The sequence below is a fragment of the Monodelphis domestica genome, chromosome 4 (assembly GCF_027887165.1).
Source record: "Monodelphis domestica isolate mMonDom1 chromosome 4, mMonDom1.pri, whole genome shotgun sequence".
Taxonomy (NCBI): Eukaryota; Metazoa; Chordata; class Mammalia; order Didelphimorphia; family Didelphidae; genus Monodelphis; species Monodelphis domestica.
This window is the reverse complement of record NC_077230.1, coordinates 341,293,836-341,315,213: the sequence shown is the minus strand read 5'-3', so window position 1 is coordinate 341,315,213 and position 21,378 is coordinate 341,293,836. Positions and strand designations below refer to the sequence as shown.

The 21,378-nt window shown below is 38.4% G+C and overlaps 1 protein-coding gene across 1 annotated transcript; it reads left to right on the top strand.

Annotated features, from left to right (window-relative positions):
• Nucleotides 1–318: 318 nt before the first annotated feature.
• Nucleotides 319–21,168, top strand: LOC100027866 (protein SPT2 homolog). The gene is made up of 2 exons (XM_056794939.1): nt 319–1,321; nt 12,324–21,168. Exon 2 carries the CDS (start codon nt 12,384–12,386, stop codon nt 14,175–14,177), a length of 1,794 nt encoding a protein of 597 aa, XP_056650917.1. The 5' UTR covers nt 319–1,321; nt 12,324–12,383; the 3' UTR covers nt 14,178–21,168.
• Nucleotides 21,169–21,378: the final 210 nt, after the last annotated feature.

The window sequence follows — 21,378 nt, the reverse complement described above, 5'->3', positions numbered from 1 at the left end:
AAAGAAAAATAAAGTTAGTGAAATTAATCATTATATTGAAAAGGTTTGAAAGCACGTGCAATGTATAACACCTGTGGACCTCCCTTCCAGAAAAGGATAAGTTGAATGTCTTTCCATACCTCTTCATCTGAGATCCACTTGATCTTTTTTTTTCAATCTATGTGTTAATTTAATTTGGAAGATCTTTGCAGAATTTTTTCTCTTTATCTTCTAAAACAAATATTAGCACATAAGCTACCATTATTTTCATATATATGGGTCCTTTATTTTTGTTATTTTATGTGTAACATAACAATAATATAATATATATCATAAATTATCATAAACGTACTTATCCAAGAGAAACAAATTCTTACATTAGCTATGTCCAAAAAATGTTACTTATCTCTACTTTTCATCCCATTCTCTTAAAAAATCTCTCATCTTTTTTGATTCCCCCTCCTTCCCCTCCCTAAGAAATCAGGTAATATGACATAGGTTGTACTTGATCTCTATAATTTTGTTACAATTATTTTTTATTTTTTAGTATGTCATTTGTCCTTTCCATTTGTATTGTTGTAGTTACTGTGTATATTGTTTTCTCAATTCTGCTTACCTCACTTTGCATCAGTTCAAATAGATCTTTCCATGCATCTCCACTCATACACATATTTTCTTACAGCAAAGTAATATTCTATTATATTCACATACCACAATTTATTTAGCCATTCCCCAATTAATAGATATCTGCTTTTTTCTCATTTTTAGCTATCAAAAATGCTTCTATAAGTATTTTGGATAATATTGGGGCTTTCATCTTATCAATAGCTTCCTTGGGGTAAAACTCCCTGATGCAAAAGGTATGGATATTTTAGTCACTTAACTTAAACAATTCCAAATTTCTTTCCAAAATAGTTGTACTATTTCACAGCTCCACTAACAATGAATTAGTGTCTATCATTCCACAATCGCTCCATCAGAGACTGCTGACATATTTTGTCACTTTTGTGTTTCACTTCTCTGAATATTAGTGATTTGGGTCACATACAGTTGTGAATACTTTGCAATACTTTTGAGAACTATTTATTTGTATTCTTTGACCACTCATCTATTTGAGAATAGCTATTACTCATATGTCTATGAATTATTCCTATATCTTAGATACTGTTGCAATGGAAGTAATGCTTAGTGTATAAGCATGATTGGCAAGTCCTCAAGATAGAATCTTCAGAGTTGACAGGATTCCAAAGCTGTTGGAGAGACAGTTTGTCCAATGGAGTCCAGAAGAGAGAGACGCTTTTCCACTATCAGGTTTCCCTGATAGCTCCAAACCCTTTTCAGAGTAATTTGATTCAAAGATGTTTTTTACCCCATTTCTCCATATCTTTTCTTATCCTAGATGAATCAATATTGTCTTTTTCAGTTTTGTGTAATCAGAGTTACCTATTTTATCCTTTATAATTGCCTCTATCTCTTATTTGTTTAGGAATACATTTCCTACCCATACTTGTAAGAAGTATATGATCACCTTCTCTTCTAATTTTTAAGTTTAATCTTTAATATTAAGCCCACATATTCATTTAGAATGTATTATGAAGTGTGATGAAAGAGCTGTGCCTATTTTCTACCAAACTGCTTTCTATTTTCCTAGAAGTTTTTATCAAATAGGTAGTTTTCCCCCGGATGATTTATATTTTCCAAGTTATCAAACACTGAGTTATTGAGTTTAAGTATTTCTGAACCTCCCTTGACTAGTCTGCTTCATTGATCTGTCTCTGTATTTTTGAGCCAATACTGATGAGTGATGCTTTATAAAACAGTTTGAGGTCTAGAAATGCTGTTCCCACTTTAACCTTACTTTTTTTCACTATTTCCCTTGATATTTTAGATCTTTTTCCCCCCAAATGAACTGTTATTATTTTACTAAGTTCTATAAAGTATTTCCTTGGTAACTTGATTGGTATAGCATTGAAAGTGTAAATTAATTTTGTATTTCCATTTTTATTACATTTTATTATGTAATGGATGATATAGCCCTGAACACTATAGCTATTTACTAAGTTATTCTTTATTTTTTAAGAAGTATTGTGGTAAGTCTTTTGTGTGTTTTGGTAGGTTTATCTTCATATGTTTTATGCATTTTGTAGTCATTTGGAATAGTATCTTCCTTTTTATTATTGCTTCTAGTGTTTTGTTACTATTAAACTGAAATGCTGTTGATTTTTGAAGATTTATGAACCTTAACTTTTCTGAAGCTATTGTCTCAATTAGTATCTTCCTGATCCTCTTCCTTTTAGACCTCTCTATAGACTTTGGCACTGTCAGTCACTCTTCTGGATGTGCTTTTCTCTCTAGATTTTTTGTGCTACCGCTCTCTCTTATATCTTCTTACCCATGTGACTGCTCTTTCTCTCTCAGTCTCCTTCTGGATCTTCAGCTGGGTCATGCCCAAGTCTCCCCCAAGACTGTCCTGAATCCTCTTCTCTTCTTGTCCTATACTCTTTTGCTGGTTAATTCCATTAGCTCCCATAGATTCAACTATCATATCTATGCTGATAATTAACAGTTCTACTTATCCAGCTCTTGAATAACCGTTAGCACCACATCTTTGACTGTCTACTAGATATCTCCCATTGAATATGCCGTAGATGTATTAAACTCAAAAACTAAACTCTTCCCACCCCTGACCCTTCTCCCTTTCTAATTTTCCTATTATTCTCAAGATCAACGCCATCCCTCCATCGCACAGGCTCACACACCATATGTCATTCTCAGCTACTCCCTCCGTCTCATCTCCTCTATCCAGTCTACTGCCAAGTCCTGTCCATTTTACCTTTGCAGCACCTCTCATATGCTTCCTTTTCACTGATACTCCCACCACCCTGCTCAGCTCATGCCTGGACTATTGCAATAGCCTGCTGGTTGGTTCCCCTCACCTCAAATCTCTCTCCACTAGAGTCCATTCCCCACCTGGTTGTCAAATTGATCTTCCTGCCCATGTCACTTTCCATTCACTCCCTATTCAGTAAACTCCAGTGGCTCCCAATCAACTCCATGATCAAACATAAAATCCTCTGTTTGGCATTTAAAACCCTATATAACCTGGTCTCTTCTCACTTGTCCAGGGTTTTTACATCTTACTTCCCTATAACATATATATATATATATATATGTATATATATATATATATATAACAAAGTACAGTAGGAACTCATTTCATGCTACTAATATGTTCCAAAACTTTTTGAGTAAGTTAGAAATCATGCAAAATGGGGAGCCCCATTATTTAATAAATCTGTCTTATACAAATATACCTAGGCACATTATGATTTTTTTAGACTTATCAGAGCTATCAGCATTGTTCTTTGGGGCCATTATTAATAACGAAATAGGGCTAATGAAACAAAGAGAGGCAGTAACTCTGATGTGGACATGACTTATTATAAGCAAGAACTCTAAACAAAGACTAATGCAGAAGCTGATTGTCAATGTAATGACTCACACTATCACTTCTCAGAGTGAGAATGAGTGTGATTGAGTGAACTGTGGTGGAGATTTTTACAATGTCTGGGGAAATGGCATAGATTTAGCCTGTGATTAAAATTTTTTATTTTATGTATTTTTTCTTTCCTTTTTTCGTACTATCAATTGTGTATAGCTGAATTCAAGTGCTGACTTCATGTAAAACGAGGTCCTGCTAGGCTCTGAGATCCAATGATACCATCCTCCTTTCTCTCCCTTCGATTTCCCATCTTTATTTTTTCACTGGCTAGTCTCATACCTAGAATTTGCTCCCTTCTCTGCCTCCTGACCTTTCTAGCTTCCTTCAAATCCCAACTAAAATCTCACAGCCTTTACCAATTCTGCTTCTACTGGTACCTTACCTCTGTTGATTATCTCTTTCTTATCCTCTACACATCTCATTTGTACATGGTTGTTTGCATGTTGTCTCCCCCATTATAATGTGAGCTCCTTAAGAGCAGGACGTGTCTTTTGCCTTTTTTAATATTTTGGTAGCTTAGTACAGTTCCTGATGCATAGTAGGCCCTTAAAAATGCATGTTGGCTAACTGGTAGGTAGACTGAACTTAATTTTTAAGCAAGCAAAAATATGAAGAGCTAATTGCAGAGAAGTATTGTTGGAAATCCCAGAGAACCAATGATGAAGTCACCATTCGGTTCCAATCTAATGTTGCTCAAACCTTCAATAAGAGATTAGAGAGGAATAGGACCTGGCGTGGGTAGTGTCATGAAAGGAACATAGGATTTACTACAAAGATTTGGACTATTCTCCTAGTACTGCAACTAATTATCTCTATGACCTTGAGCTAGCCACCCTTCCATTCTGAGCCTCAGTTTCCTTCTCTGGAAAATGAAGAGGTTCAACAAAATGGCCTCCAAGAGTCTGTGAGGCTAAGGAAGGCAATCATAAATGGACATTTTTATCAAAAGAGTAGATAATATGAAGCAAAGACTATGAAGTCATTCCTTAAAGGGAATGAGTGAATCTATGTGTATCCTCCCCTCTGACTAGGCCAGGTGAGAAACATAAAAAGCCAAAAACAATATTTCACCATGAGTTAAGTAAAGTATGGGAAAGAAAGGACATTTCATAGGGAAAATTCCTGAGAACTTTACAAGCTCATTCTAAACCAAGGTAGAATGTGGCTGAAACAATATTAACTACATTAATAGCTGAGAGAATTGAATATATTTAGCCTAGAGAAGAGAACATTTATAGGCGACCACATTCAAATATTTAATATTTAGCTTATTCAAATATTTGAAAGGCTCCTTGCACAGCTGCAGGGGACAGAATTGGTGTTAATGCATTGAAAGAAGGTGGATTTCGGCTCTACATAAAACCTAAGGCAGAACTCTCTAGGAATGAGAACTGAAATGGCAGAATGGGATGCCTTGTAAGGCAGTGAGCTCTCTGGAAGTGTTCAAGCAGGGGCTGGATAACTATTTATAAAGGAATATAGAATGCTAAAGTTGGGCGGCACCCGAGACACCATCTAATCTAACCCTACTCTCCTCAATTGACAGAGGAGGATACTGAGGTTCAGGGGTGAAATGAACTTTCTTAGAATCACATAGCTCATAAATGGCAAAATCAGGCCTTCAACAGAGGACCTGAAAGTCTTCATTCCAGCATTCTTGCCACATTAAATGGGCAATTGTCTCTCTGATGTCCCTTCAGATTCTAGATTATATAGATCTGGGACAAGTTATCTAAGCTTTCTGGTCCACAATGTGGAAGTATGTTTTGCTTGATAATACAGCTTACCATCTCGGAGAGCAGGGAGGGAAGGGATCATATAATTCCTGAAAACATGCTGAAAATTATTATTACATGTAATTGGGAAAATAACTTATCTTTGAATAAACTTTCTGTTCTATAAAATGAAGAGGGTTAGGGAATGGCTAGGTGGATAGTGAATGAGAGCCATGCCTTGAAATGGGAAGTCCTGGATTCAAATCTGACCTCAGCTGTATGATCCTGGGAAGGTTACTTAACTCTTGTTAATACACAGTATTGATTCTAAGATGGAAGGTAAGGGCTTAAAAAAATTTTTTTTTAAATAAGAAGGTTTAGACTAAGAGGTGACTCTGAGATCCTTTTCAATTCTACACTGATAATCCTATGATGTCTAGTTTTTCAACATCTCTTCTAAAAAGTGATTCAAGAACTGAATGCAATGTCCATGGCAAACAACTATTATCTCTTCATTCTGATTGAATAGTGTTAATGCAACTAATTTGTTGGCCTCACTGGGAACTTCTTTTATTATTTTTTTCTGTTATATGTAGAAACAATTTTTGACAATTATTTCTGACATTTTAGGATTCAGATTTTCTCCTCCCTCCTCCACCAACCCCAAGCTAAGACTGTAAATTCTCTGATGTAGGTTACACCAGGGCTTTCATGTCATATATATTTCCATATTGCTCATGGCATGATAGAAGGCAGACCATGCATACCATTAAAAAATTTTTGAAGGAAAAAAGGTGGAAGATGTCATGTTTTCATCTGCAATCAGACTCCAACTCTTTGGCTGTGGATAGCATTTTCATCATGAGTCCCTAGTGGTTATCTTGGAAACTTGCTTTGCTGATAATAATTTATTCCTTCAAAGTTGATTTTTAGACAATATTTCTGTTATAGTATACACTGTCCTCCTTATCCTGTTTGCTTCACTTTGTGTCACTTCATATATCTTTCCAAGTTTTTCTGAACTCATTGTGTTCATCATTCTTTATGGCACAATAGTATGCCATTACAATCACATACTACAACTTGTTCATCCATTCCCCAAGTAATGAACACCCCTTGGTTTCTAATTCTTTGTCACTATAAAAAGAACTGCTTAAAATATTTTGGTACAGTTGGTCCATTTTCCCTATCTCAGATTCCTTTGGAATACAGACTGTAAGGGTTAAATTTTAATGGTTTGACTGAAATATATGCTCAAAGTTGAAAATTACTTTAATAGCTTTTATTTACAAAAAAGGTGGAAAGAGTGAAGGTAGAGAAGATATTTGTGCCTATGTAACTAAATATTGCTCTGGTGCTTGACTCAGCCAGGACTTGTTGATATTCAACTCTCCAGAGGTCAGTAAAGGACAGCCAGAAATTCACTCATCCAGGTTGCCTCCAAGAGGCAGGTCAAGACAATGACTGGAGCTGAAGGTGACTCCTGAGGCTGACTTTCTTCTTTGAACCAACCTTCTTCCTTAAGCTGACTTCCTTCCTGAAGTCGAACTCCTTCTTGAAGCTGACTTCCTTCCAAAGGGCCATAAAACTATGCACACTCTTTGATTCAGCCATACCACTATTGGGTCTTGTGAAAGGAAATTCTTGGTCCTCTTTGCCTATTCTGAATTTACACTTGTAAAAAGGGAATCTTGTATTCATTCTCTTTCCCTAGTTGGAGTTAACACTTTGGTTGGCAATAACTTAAAGTATCCCTACTTGGGCTGGGTGGAGGAACTGACAAACCACTTGGAGAGTTCACACCTCAGGCAGCCAGGGGTCTGTGGAGTCTTTCGATGGGTATTTACCTCTCTAGAAGGTGAGATTTGGAGGGTTCACACCCTTATCAAAACATCAAATTTTCATCAAAGGGTTCATAGCTAAGGGTGTGAACCCTCCAAATCTCACCCTCTAGAGAGGTAAATACCCATCAAAAGACTCCACAGACCCCTGGCTGCCTGAGGTGTGAACTCTCCACGCCCTTTGGACATGGTTCCATATTGATCTCCAAAATTACCACTTCACAGTTCCACCAATAGTGTATTAGTAGCCAGATTTTCCCACATTCCCTTCCACATTTATCATTTTCCATTTTGGTCATGTTAACCAATCTGAAAGGTAAGAGGTAGTCTCAGAGTTGTTTTGATCTGCATATCTAATCATTAGTGATTTGGAGTATTTTTCATATGATTATAGTTTTAATTTCTTCCTCTCAAAATTGCCTGTTCATATTCTTCTCATCAAGAACTTCTTATTCTCATGAAATCTCAGGTTCAGACCTCTTCTCATAGACAAGATCTTATTAGTTCTTTCAGCTGTCATGTCACACCATTGATTCATAGTAGTCCCTTTAATAGCCCTTTAAAACTTCCCATTTCTAGATATCATGAATAAGACACTCTCTGCTTGGGGTGTTCTCTCTGGCTCTTCTTCATGCCTTCCTCCTTCCTCCACTATGTTCTCCTTCCATGTTCTCCTTCCTCCACTATGACTACTGCCTTCCCTGTTTAAGCCCAAGTTAAAATCCCACCTCCTAGAGGAAGTCTTCCTGAAACCCTCTTAATTTCATTGCCTTTCCACTGTTAATTATTTCTATTTATCCTGTGTATAGTTTATTTTGTATGTGTTTGTTTGACTGTATTTTCCCCCCATTAAAGTGTAAGCTCCATGAGACTGTCTTCTGACAATTTTGTATGCTCAGCACTTAGCACAGTGCCTGGCACATAGTAGGTGTTTAATAAATGTATATCTAATTTAATTGAATATTGTTCAGAAGTCTGCGAAGGCATTAGCCTTGTGATATGACTTGTGGAAGAAGCAAGGAAAGATCTGGTGCATTGGGTGACATCCAGTGGGGACAATATGGTGAGTGGTCCAAGCAGCTGTGGGGCAACATAGAGGTACTAACCATATGGTTCCCCACTAGATGGTGATGATGTTCAGAGAATAAAGGGAGCCAAGAGAAAGGAAACATGGTATTAAAGAGTCTAAAGGTAGAATCAGAAGGACTGACTTCCAGTCTTCATTCCACCATCTTGTATATAGGTAATAATTTGCATCTTTTTAGAACGTGAGCTTCTTGAGTTCAGGGACCAGGTTTTTGTCTTCTTTTATATTTTAAATACTTATTAAAGAAGGAAAGTAAATATGTGTTAATTAAGCACGCACTGTCCTAAGTGCTTTATAAATGTTATCTCAGTCATGACACCCTGGGAGGTGCCTGGCACATAGTGAATGTGTAATAATTGCTTATTGACTAACTATTGTAAACCTCAAAATTTCTTAGACTTATAAATGTTGGAAATTTCACCATTGGGAAATTTCATACTTGAAAAATTCCCTATTGATAGTGGGTCTTGGCTATTGGAATGTGAACCCCATTGGCATGAGAGTTTCCCCCTCCTACCTTCTTAAGATTACTTTAGGACAGAAACCTTTTGCTGAACAATGGAAAGGACTTTGACCTATGCTTAAGCATAGAACAGGAATTTCTTTGAGTCATGATTGATTTTAGAATTGATACAATGGAGATACTTGGAATCAATCTCCACCCTATTCAGTCCTAACAGGATTGAGTAAGGGCTGCAGCCTAGATCAAAATTTAATTATTCCAATCTCTACCCTACTCAGGTTAACAGGATTTAGAAAGGGCTGTAGCAAAGGATCAAAGATTTAATTATTTGAAAATATGACCTACAACAGACATGTGCAAAGCCAGAGACCTCTGGGCGGTCCTGGGTTAAGCTAGAGCCTCCATTGGCACAGGGAAATTGATGGACACGTGATTGGTAGATGTGAGGACTGAGGGGAGGGAACTTGGATGGTTTCCTTAAGGATAGGGGGGTCTGGAGACTCGAGGTGGGGGTGGAGAAGTTGGTCGGTGTGGTTGGAGGGTGCTCTGAGAAGCTTGCTCTGAAGGAAGCTGAAGGTGGGGGCCTCTGAGACTGTTTCTCCATTTTGGTCACGTGAGTAATAGGGACTGATCTCTTTTCTTTGCCCCAGCTATCTAAGGGCTTGGGCCTTTTGGCCCAGCCTAAACAGAAGGGGTATTTAAGCCCTATTTCCTTCTCTCCCCTTTCTCTCTCTCTATCTCTAATTACTTCCTCCTATTGTAATTAAACTCCATAAAAGATTGACTGCTGACTTGAGTTTTCATGTAGGAATTACATAGCTGAATTCCTTGGCGACCTTAAATTAATATATATCAGTCTTTTAAAGTGATTCCCTTGTCACACTATTAACTGCCACCAGTTAACTATGTCATCATAGACAAGTGATTTCCTCCTTGTAGGCTCAGTTTCATCATCTGTCAAATGGGAATGGAGGAAATAAAGAAAGAGAAAGCTCTAACCAACAGTCATTCTATGGGAGTTACCAGGGAAGATCACTGGAAACAAGTGTCATTTGCTTCACTATTTTGCCCTAGGCTGTCTCCTTTTCTAAGGGCATAATACTCTTTAATAAATGTAAATGTAACTGTACTCTTTAATAATGAATAAATTAAGATTCTTTCATTACAAAGCAAAAGGGATTAAAGCATGGGGTCTGAAGTCAGGAAAATCCTGCTTATTAGATTTGTAAATCTGGGCAAGTCACCTCATTTATGTCTGTCTCAGTTTCCTCATCTATAAAATGAGGATATTAATAACACCTGCCTCCAGAGATATGAGGGGCAAATGCCATAACTGCACAGAGCCTTTTAAATGCTCTTTAAAATGCTAGCTAGAACCAAGGTCATGGAATTTGTAGAAGGAGGAGGTGGACGCAGGGACCGCACATTAAGTTCACAGAATATTCCTTTAAACTGATTAATTTCAAGGATGTGTGCATAAAAATGCTTCCCTTGAAAGGCTTTTGAAAATCATCATTTCCAGGCCTGCGATGCTCATCAAATGGGTCTAGCCCAGCCCCAGATCTATTGGAATGGGTTCCCACAAAGCCTCCCTTTTTGGAATGGCTGATCCCCCAAAGGGAGGCATTGGCCCAGAACTTAAAGAGAGTGGGGCCCCCCTGGGGAATGATTCTAAACCAACTTTTCTGCTGGGGGATCCAGATCTACATAAAACCCTTTGGAGGAGAGAAGCCCAGCTCATTAAAGCTGACCCACTGCTTCTTGTGTGGGCACCAAGGTGTTTCCCAAAAGTTGGAGATGAAATGATTTCCTTTCATATGCAGGGAGGCAGGAAGGAACTAGAATTAGAGCTGGGGAGGTGGGAGAAGGAAGTTGGTTTTTTTTAAGTTTTATTTTGTTTTGTTTTTTAAGGCACAGACATTTCACTGAAGGCCAGTTGCTGCTCATCACTTTTTATGTTGAGTTTATAAGGTGAATGTGAACGGAGTTTCCAAAGAGGCCAGGGGTGCCTGGGCTGTGGTCTTATTGGCAGAACTATCAGGCTTCCCCTAGACCTCCTGAACTGTGGCTCACTCAGATCAAAGCACACGCTCTGCCATACATAGATGTAACACCGAGTTACAAAGGTATCCCAATAGTCATCCCAACAGTCAAAGGTATCTGTGAGTTCATTAATGGTGTAATACAGATTATAAACATCCAAGTCCTCTCCCCATGGGAGATTTTTGTCCCTCTTCTTGCTTAATTCACTGCAGGAAGTTCATCCAATGTTCGCATCTTTATTTCTGGAGAGAATGCCTCCCTCCAGAGCTCATGGGCTCTCAGTTCCATCAGCTCTCCCTTGTTCCCACTGTGGGATCAGCCTATCTTTTTCAACATACATTTCTTCAGTGACACCCTTTACTTTAATTCCGCTTTGTAGTTCATTCTTCATATCGCTTGTGATATATTGCATTCCATTTATTTGTCCATTTTCCTCTGGATAGTTTAATTCTTCAACCTGGATAGGGGTGTTGAGGAAGAGCAAGCACCTCTGAGGACAACCCTTTCCGGAACTGTTCATCCACCTTTGGTGTCCACCTTTCACCCAGTTCTGTTCTTAATCCCTATTCCCAGGTCCCGTTATGAATTTCCTTAAAGGAAAAAGTCTAGAAAGGATTTTTAGTCTAGAGAAAAAAATGATTTCTTAATATTTTCAGTTTAAATTTTAAATATGCCTCCCTAAGAGGAAGAGGTTATTCTAAAGAAATATTGATGGGAGATTCAACTAAGAAAAGTCATCCCAAAGGCATTTACAAATGAAACCAGGATACCAGTAGAAAAAATATAAAACAAACCTGCAAAGATTTATATAACACATTTTTCACTATTAAGAAAACTGAGAACAGAGCTGGGGAGGAGTTGGGGGGAACAAGGTGGCTCAGTGGATTGAGACATAGGTCCAGAGATGAGAGGTCCTGGGTTCAAATATGGCCTCATATACTTCCTAGCTATGTGAACTTAGGCAAGTCACTTAACATCCATTTCCTATCTCTTAATCACTCTTCTGCCTTGGAATCAGTTCACAGTAATGATTATAAGATGGTGTGAAAGGAAATTCTTGGTCCTCTTTGCCTATTCTGAATTTACACTTGTAAAAAGGGAATCTTGTATTCATTCTCTTTCCCTAGTTGGAGTTAACACTTTGGTTGGCAATAACTTAAAGTATCCCTGCTTGGGTGGGGTGGAGGAACTGGCAAATCACTTGGAGAGTTCACACCTCAGGCAGCCAGGGGTCTGTGGAGTCTTGATGGGTATTTACCTCTCTAGAGGGTGAGATTTGGAGGGTTCACACTCTTAGCTGTGAACCTTTTGATTATGAGAACTTGACCTTCAGAAGGTGAGAACTGGTTCTCACAATCACTGCCCCCTGGGCAGTGCCAGACAATTTGGAAACTGTGATTGGTCCCTGTGAAGAGGGGAGGAGACAAGAAGCCACTATAAAAGGTCCTGCATTTCTGAAGTGAGGGAAATCAGCTTAAGGAAGAAGGTCAGCCACAGGAGTCTTGGAGGGAAATTGGGTGAGAGAATAGCTGGCTGTCCTTTACTGACCTCTCTGGAGAGTTTAGTTCCAGTTGAAGATCAACAAGTCCTGGCTGAGCCAAGCGCCGGAGCAATAGTCAGATAGGCTAATATCTTCTCTACCTTCACTCTTTCTACCTTTTTTTGTAAATAAAAGCTATTAAATTCATTTCAGGTGGGGGAGTACAGGGGGCACCTGCAAGCCTAAGTGCTGCCCTAAACAAGGTTTAGCACCATGGACTTCCAGGACATCCTGAGAGTGGCGTCTGAGCAGCAGGGACTCAACATCATCCCAAAACGATACAGTTTGGCAGTGGGTCCTCCTAAAAGAGATCCTAAAGTCAAGGGTGTGCAGTCAGCAGCAGTGCAGGCTTTCCTCAAGCGGAAAGAAGAAGAGTTAAGGAAAAAAGCCTTAGAGGAAAAGAGGAAAAAGGATGAGTTGGTGAAGAAACGCACAGAGCTAAAACATGATAAGAAAGCTAGAGCCATGGCAAAGAGGACAAAAGACAACTACTTTGGTTGTGATGGGATTCCTCTAGAAGAGAAAGCAAAGAAAAAACACAGAAGTGAGGGACCTGAAGGCCAAGAAGCAGACCAAGAATGTTCCAATGAGGAGGACTCAGAACCGCCTTCGGAATATCGTCGGACAGAGTTGAAGCAGGAAACACCCCTGAAGACTATATCGAAACCAAGGGCCCCTCCACCCATGAATTTCACGGACTTACTCAGGCTGGCTGAGAAGAAGCAATATGAACCTCTGGAGATTAAGGTAGTAAAGAAAATAGAAGAACGACCCAGAACTGCAAAAGAACTGAGAGAAAAGGAATTCTTGGAACGAAAACACAAAAACATAGAGAGAGGAAAGGAGAAAAAGATGCTTGAAAGAGAGAAAAGGCTAGTTCCTCCAACTATGTCTAAAAAGGCCCCTTCTTCAAAAGAGAATGTTAGTGAAAGACACGGAGGTCCTGAGGACAAACATTCCTCTTCCAGGGGGAGTCACCTTCCCCATATAGGTGCTGAGAAAAAATCTAGGTCTTTTGCAGCTAGTGAGAAGAGGACCAAAGCAGGCTCTGGAGAGACCTTACAGCACTCACCAAGTGAAAGTCCCAGCCTCTTACTCAATGGGGCAGGGAAGTCCCGCTCTAGTTCCCATTTTATGGGCACGGGGGTCTCAAAGACTATGCTTCCTGGGACTCAAAAATCTACTGAGCACAGGCCCTCCAAATCCCCTTCTTCCCATCCCAGCCATTCCAAGCCTGGGGTTGTCTCTACTCCGCATGAGAAGACAAGAAATTCAAGTGCCAAGCAGCCAGGGAACAATTCTAAGTCGACCTCCGGCCGGCCAGGTGTAGGGACTGCTCCGCCAGTCCAAAGCCCAAGCCCTAGGAAGCACAGTGGCGGCTCCAGTTCAGGACCTGAACAGCAAACCAGTGGATCCAAACGTTTGGTTGGTGGCTCAGGCCCCGGTGGACAACCTGTGAGTGGCGCAAGTGGCCGTGGGAGATCCACCAGTGGCTCTGGGAGACCTGCCGGCGGCGGCTCCGGGAGGACAGTCAGTGGCTCGGGCACCTCTGTGAGGCCCCGATGCACAGTTGTTTCAGAAACTATCTTTTCCAAGAATATCATCAACCGACCTAGCAATGGGATGAGACCCCCTCCACCTGGCTACAGACCTGCAGTGTATCCGCAAGGTACCCAGAGGCCCCCCTTTCCCCCTCTGGCCCGGAAACGCTATCTTGAAGACGAGGATGAGGAGTATGATTCCGAAATGGAGGACTTCATTGATGATGACGATGGAGAGCCTGAAGAAGAAATATCAAAGCATATCCGGGAAATCTTTGGATATGACCGTAATAAATACAAAGATGAGAGTGATTATGCCTTACGTTACATGGAAAGCAGCTGGACAGAGCAACAGAAGGAGGAGGCCAGGAGCTTGAGACTTGGGATGCAAGAGGACCTCGAAGAAATGAGACGTGAAGAGAAGGAACTCAAACGCCAGAAAGGCAAGAAAACGAAACTGCGTTAAACTACAGTTTTTTACCATTGGGAGAAAATACTTAAGAACTCTCTACAGACTGGGAAAAAACCCTTCCTCTCTTTGGATTATATTTGGGGACTAGAGAAGGAGATACGTAAAGGAAGCACTGGAAAACAAGGCTGTGGTTTGAACAGAATGGATTTATTTTTAATACTTGCCGGGGTTAAATCTGTCATGCAGATGAGAAGTAATATTCATTTGAATGTTTATATAAAAATAGCTGTTCAAAGATGCCAGCAATGATACTGATGAGCTATGCACACTAATGACCAGTTGTTAGCTAGTCACTTGTTATTTATTTGACACTTAAAAATCAAGTGAGGATTATTGTTTTATTTCCGTAGTTACTGCCCAAGATAGATGGGTAGGACACTTCCCTGAACCAATAAGATCATGTCATAGGCTTCTCTTAAGAATGATAACCTGTAATGTGAGTCTTTTTTCACAAATGTTGCCAGCAATAAAGGAATCTGCCCTGGCCTATGTATTTGAGAATCCTGGGGTCTTAAAATAATAATTTGACAATATTAAGTAGGCTTCATAATTTCAGAATGGCTGCTATTAATATGAATTTGAAGTAAAACTGTAATAAATTATCTTGGACTCCATATTGCCCAAGGATTGGAGACTGAGCATTTTCAATCACAAAATGTATGTGTTAATATTGGAGTTAAGCTATGCTTCTTGATACAAGAATTTTCTTTACAGTTTTCTTATGATTACCCTGGTTCTAAGCCAGCGTAAAGTAAAAAAGCCCAGTGTGTAGACTAATTTTATTTTTAAAAATCCACTTTTATATTGAAGAAAAGAGTATTCCTAAATAAAGGAGTTTCTTTATTCCATCGTTAGATTTGGGAGCATTATATCTAAAATAGAAAGTAAATATGGCTTGATTTTCCCCTCAGAGTTCCTCTAAGGTGCACTTTTAGTGCCTCTTAGTATTAAGGATTTGCATTAAGTATCTTAGTACTAATCATTTAATGGCATATAATGTAATGTAACATCACAGCTTTTGGCGGCCTTGCACCTTTATTTCAAGGTATGCACTATAAAGAAAGCCCTGTACAAAGCCTGTCCCCCAGCATTGCTTTCTTGTTAAGCTGAGGGGTGATTTAACTCATTTTTGTCCATCTCACCCTCAGCCTATTTGTTGTGTGCTTTGAGCCACCTTTCAATGTATTTCCAACAAGAAGACTTGGCTTCCAAAGAATAACTTTAAAAGTCAACAAGAGAGCGGAACCATGAAATAACATTATAGAGGGGAAAGCCTGTGCCTTCACTTGTTAACTGAAAATATTTAAACGTTGGTGGTACATCTGCTTGTTGAATACATTCTCCATTAACGTTTATTATCACTTGTGGGGTAGAGGTGGGGGAGGTCCTGTAAGGGTTCTTAGTCATCATTATGTTTGCTTCTTTGAACAAATTTCTGTGTACATCCTTTGGTCCCCACACCTTCCTTTTTTTAGTCTTCCTACTAAGCAAAGAGAATTTTAAAAACCTGTGTGTTTTCTCTCCAATAAATAAATAAATAAATAAAGATAAGTTGTTTTGACATTTTTGAGCAATAATACTTTGAATCGACAACCACAATTATTATTTATAATTGTTAGATATTTCAGTTAAACCATTCAAATTTAAACCTTACAATGGAAAGTAAAGGTTTAAAAAAAATGGAGTGGGAATTAGTCCCACCTACAGAGAGGAAATACTTTGATATCACAAAATGATCTCACATGTTGTGAATTGAAACACTAATGCATTGTTAGTGGAATTGTGAAATGATCCAATTGTTCTGGAGAGTAATTTGGAATTGTGCCCAAGGAGCTATTATAAACTGCATATCCTTTGACTCAGTAATATCACTACTAGGTGTATATCTCAAAGAGAGGGAAAGAGAAAGGGAGGAAAAGAAAGAGAAAGAAAAAGGGAGAGAAAGGATGAAAGGAAGGAAGAAGGAAAGACCTCTATATACAAAAATATTTGATCTCTCTTTTTGCAGGAGCAAAAAATTGGAAATTCAAGGGAACCTTTTCAATTGGGGAATGTCTGAGCAAGTTGTGGTATATGATGGTGATGGAATACTATTGTGCCAAAAGAAATTCTTAGCAGGAAACTTTCAGAGAAACCTGAGAAAACTTACATTAACTGTAGCAAAGTGAAGTGAGCAGCACTAGGAGAGCATTATACACAGTAAAAGCAATATTGTACAAGTGATCAATTATGAATGACTTAGGCATTCTCAGTATAATACAAAGACCAAAGACAATTCTGGTTGGCTGGTGACAAATGGCTATCCACCACCAGAGAAAGTACTGATGAAATCTGAATGCAGATCGAACCATATTACATTATTACTTCGTTTTTCTTGGGGGTTTTCTGTGTTTTCTTTCACAGCATGATTAATATGGAAATATATGGCTGCACATATATAACTTTTATCAAATTGCTTGCCATCCTGGAGAAGGGAGGGAAATATTTTAAAACACAACATTGTAAAAAGTTACTACACATAATTGAAAAAGCAACAAATTAAAATGTTTTAAAAACTGTTTAATCTGTAACTGTGAAAAAAATTAAATATTTAAAAAAGATTTTTAAGTGATCCTACTAAGGCAGATGGGACTGAGACAGGGATTTTGTGTTATTCATTGCAGGGAAGGGAAATTTCAAGAAAGCAGCTTCACCAAGCCAGGTTCCTAATTCTTGCTATGTGGAAGGAAGTAATGGGCACATTGAGATTGAAGAAGTCATAGGTTTTGTGGTGGCACCTTGAGATCATGCAAAGAGTGCTGAACTTGGAGGCAGAATACTTAAGTTCAGATCAACTATCCAGGTGGCCAGGGAAAAGTGAATTAACCTCTCTGGTTTCACTTTTCCTTATCTATAAAATGATGGGGTCAGACTAAATGACCCTAAATGTGTGATGTGATATAATAAAGTATGAATCTATAAAGGGAAGATAGCACAAGATAGAAAAGGGAAGAAGTTAAAATCAAGGAATAGGACCAGGGCTTGAGTGAACTTGGGATTGTGGAGGATAACAGGAAAGAGGGAATTGGAGGGAGATAAAGTTCAGATTGTTGTAATAAAATAAACCACAATACTAAATGACTTAAAAGAATTTAATGGGAAAATATACTTAATAATATAACCCTAAATATGAGTGGATTACATTTCCCAATGAAAATAAAAAGAATAAGAACAAGGATTTTTAAAACCATGTAAGAAGCATACATAGTGAAAACGAGGGGATGGTATCAATTGGAGAATGAAAAAATGAACTGAAGGTAAAGTATTAGAGCACTGTGAAAGAGAATTCTTTATTGTCTATCCTGAGTGAACGCTAACTTAAGTACCTCACTAGATTGTGAAGACAGGATTAACTCCCCTTTGTCTGCCTTTTGATTGAATCAAAACAAGCTTGAAGTAGGTGGAGGAGCTAAAAAACCACTCAGTGAATTCACACCCCACTTAGTGCTAGGTGAGAAGTCAGTAAGATACTTGGAAGAGCTCTGCCTATCTTTTTAAATTGGTGAGAAATTTGTGAATTCTTTTAAGAGTTCACCCCCTCAGAGACTCAGTCACAAGAGTTCACACCCTCTGGAATTGTTCAATCAGGAAACTGCCCCTGGGCAATGCTAGACAATTTGGAAGCTGTGGTTGGCCCCTGTGAATATGGAAGAGGAGACAAGGAGTCGCCATAAAAGCAAGCCTTGAACTCAGTCTGACATTATTTTTGAGAAGATGGTCTGAAGAGATTGTCTTCTGGAGATAGTCTTCTGACTGGGGAAGTCTTCTAGGGAGCTAGCTGGAGACTGTGGCTTGGATGGTTGGCTTGGAGCTCAGCTGCAATTTATATTCTTGACTCCTTCATTAGGCAAGGAAAAGGCTGACTCCTTTCCTAATTTCCTAAGAGACCAGCTTCCATCTTGGAGGAGGTTACAGGGTCACTCACCACCAGCCTTCCTGGTTAAGAGTTTTTAGGTTGCTATCTCCCTCACATTTCTCTTTATTATTTCCTCTCTATTTCTAAATAAATTTCTGACTCACAATATAATAAATGTTAGTGACCTCACAATTTCATAAGATTATTTTCCAACCATTAATTTTGACCCTTATAGCACTGTAATGAAAAATTAATATGATGAATATAAAGAAATGTAGGAAAACATATAAACTGATACTGAATATGTCATTGGAAAAATTAAATCTGACACATGACAAGTTCTCAGTGGGAATATTACAGATTTTATCTGTTTTTCAGCACATATTTCCTTTATAATTTGTCATTTCTTAGGGAATGAAGAAATTATAAAAACAAATTTTCTATGTGACACTAGGCAAGTCACTTTCCCTTTACCACTCTTCTGCCTTGGAACCAAAACACAGTATTGATTCTAAGAAGATAAAAGTTTTTAAATAAAAACAAATTTTAAAAGACAGGTGGTCAATACAATCTTTACAAATAACCCAATAAAAATCACAATTTTAATATAAATATAACCAAAATATATAAATCTAAAAGAGAGCCTTGGTCATGAAATCTTTAATAATGCCTATTCTCCGTGCTCCTGTCTGTAGCAGGAGAATTGTTCAATGTAGAATTTGTTCGAAGTTCAGTTTCAGCTAGTTATGATTCTGCTAATCCTTAGTTCATAGAGATCACTTTAAATGCTTTAGAACAGAAATCATTTCCCTTTGTTGAGTATTCTCTTCTTTAGGCTTCATTTCATTTCATCTTTATTTCTCTCAACCCAATCTAGTATAATCATCAGCATTATCCCTCAAGTTTACAATTTCCCACCAACCACCATAGTGAGCTACAGGTAGGATAGTTACCCCCATTTGAGAGGTCAGAAAACAGACATGAAATGGATTACTTGCTATTCAGAAAGTGTTAGAGCCAGAAGAGACCTAAAAGATCATCTAGTTTATTCTCATAACAAAATTAAGGTCCAGTGAGATGCACCCTTACAATTCCCTCCCTCATCCTCATTTTCAGTTCCCGTGCATTCATCTTGTTCCTACAAAGTCAGAAGACCATTCTCCTCAATAAAGAAAAGCTCATTTGTAAAAGAGAGAATTAAGCTAGAATATTTCTAAAGTATTCTAAAGCTCTATGCTCCTCTACCACATTGATCCCTATCTTATATAAGAAGAAAAAAGGAAAATGGCTTGCCAAAGGTCATAAATTATTTGCAGTAACAAAGATTTGAATCCAGGACTCCTGAATGTTACTACAGCAAACTACCTAAAATCCCAGGGCTGAAATTTTCCAACTAGTACTATATCTAACCATCCTCATTAGAGGCTGTGAAAACATCAGTGTTTAGAAACAAAAACAATTTAACAAGCATTTATTTAGGTCAGAGGTTTTGTGAAAAGTCTTTGAGGAAACAAAACAAAAAAAAAAAGAAAATAGCCTATCCTGTCCCTGAGAAACTGATCATTTATAGCAGAATATTCTTTTTCTTTTAAACTTTACCTTCCATCTTAGAATTAATACTAAGAATTAGTTCCAAGACAGAAGAACGGTAAGAACTAGGCAATTGGGGCAATTAAGTGACTTGCTCAGGTTCACAGTTAAGAAGTGTTTGAGGCCAGATTTGAACCCAGGATTTCTCATCTCTGGGCCTGGCTCTCCATAGACTAAGCCATTTAGCTATCCTTGTAGCAGGATATTGATAGGATTTAGAACTAGAAGGGGCCTTTTGGAGATCATGGAGATCATGTGGTTCAACCCCGAATGTTACAGAAGAGGGTACTTGACTACCAAACAAAATTTGAGATCCTTTGTGTGAAATTTAGATTACTCCACCCTACTTAGATCTTACTTTATGGAGAAGATGAGATGAAATTGTAATCTCCTGATTGAACAATGAAGGTTGTTCTTACTTTATAATGAAGCTAGAACTTTAAGCTGTCTATTTTAAGATCTTAATACAAAAAGGTGTTAAGTAACTATAAAGGGTAAATTAATCACAAAAAGGTAACTAACAAAAGGTGAACTTAACAAAGAAGTGTTAAGTAACTCAAAAGATATAATCTAATAAAAGAAGATGAGAACTAAAAAATGGGTAGTCCTGGAGAAAAGCCTCTGGAGTGCTTGGTAGATGTGAAAATTGAGAGGAGGGAACACAAGAGTAAAAGGCCTATATATTTCATGTCACTTACTCTCTCCAGTACCTTTGGCGGCAGAGAGGTGGCTGGTGGAAGTGTGCTGAGCCTTTCGGCATCTTGGCATGGCTACAGCTATTGTCCAGTTTGGTGGTGAGTTTCTGGCTGAGTTTCTCCCTCCTTTACTTTCCAAACTTTATCCTCTTAAAAGCCTCTAATCTCCTTCAGAGACCTAGCGGCAGAGATTTTGAACTCCCCCTGGCACAGGCCAGGCGGGAGAAATCCTATACCCTCTTCCCTCTTTCTCCTTAAAGTCTTTCCCTCTATATTAATTAAATTTACCTTAAAATTCCACACTGACTTTGGTATTTTATTTGGGATTTTCCCTGGTGACCAATTAATTTTTATTTTATGTCACAACCCTAAAATTATCCTTACATTTGCCTGACATTGGAGGCAATAATCCTCCATAATCACACATTAACCTAACTTTATGGATAGATTACTAACATGTGCACAGTCTATTTTCCAGTCAAACTGGATGATTATCTTCCTGATCATATATCTCCAGCATTCTCTTGCCTTACATGTCATTATACACTGTTTTCTATGCCTGGAATTCCTTCTTTCCTTTCTTTTTTTGTTGAACCCTAGCTCCTTCTTCACACTTGAGTCCATCTCCTCCAGGTAGCCTCATCCCAATCCAAAAAGTATCTTTGCAGTGTCTCATATGTGCAAGGCAATGTACTCTGCTCTGGAGAAACTGAGGCAAAATAAAGAATAGTCCCTGCCCCCAAAGGACTTCTGGTTCTACCTAAACATCTAAACAGGTATCTAAATATATATGATTTATTATTTACATATGTGTGTGTGTGTGTGATTTATATAATTATTAAGCGAGCATGAATGACTAAGCAGATCAGGAAAGATGTCCTGTAGAAGTTCACCCATGAGATAAACTTTGAAGGAATCAAACATTCTAAGAATAATAAAGGAATTCAATCTAGGAATGAGACATCCAAAGGCATGGAGGTGGGAAATAGTAGGGGAGCAGCAAAACATGCCAGTG

What these genes read in the sequence shown, in the direction of transcription:
- LOC100027866 (XM_056794939.1), top strand. Translation starts at nt 12,384, where the DNA reads ATGGACTTCCAGGACATCCTGAGAGTGGCGTCTGAGCAGCAGGGACTC.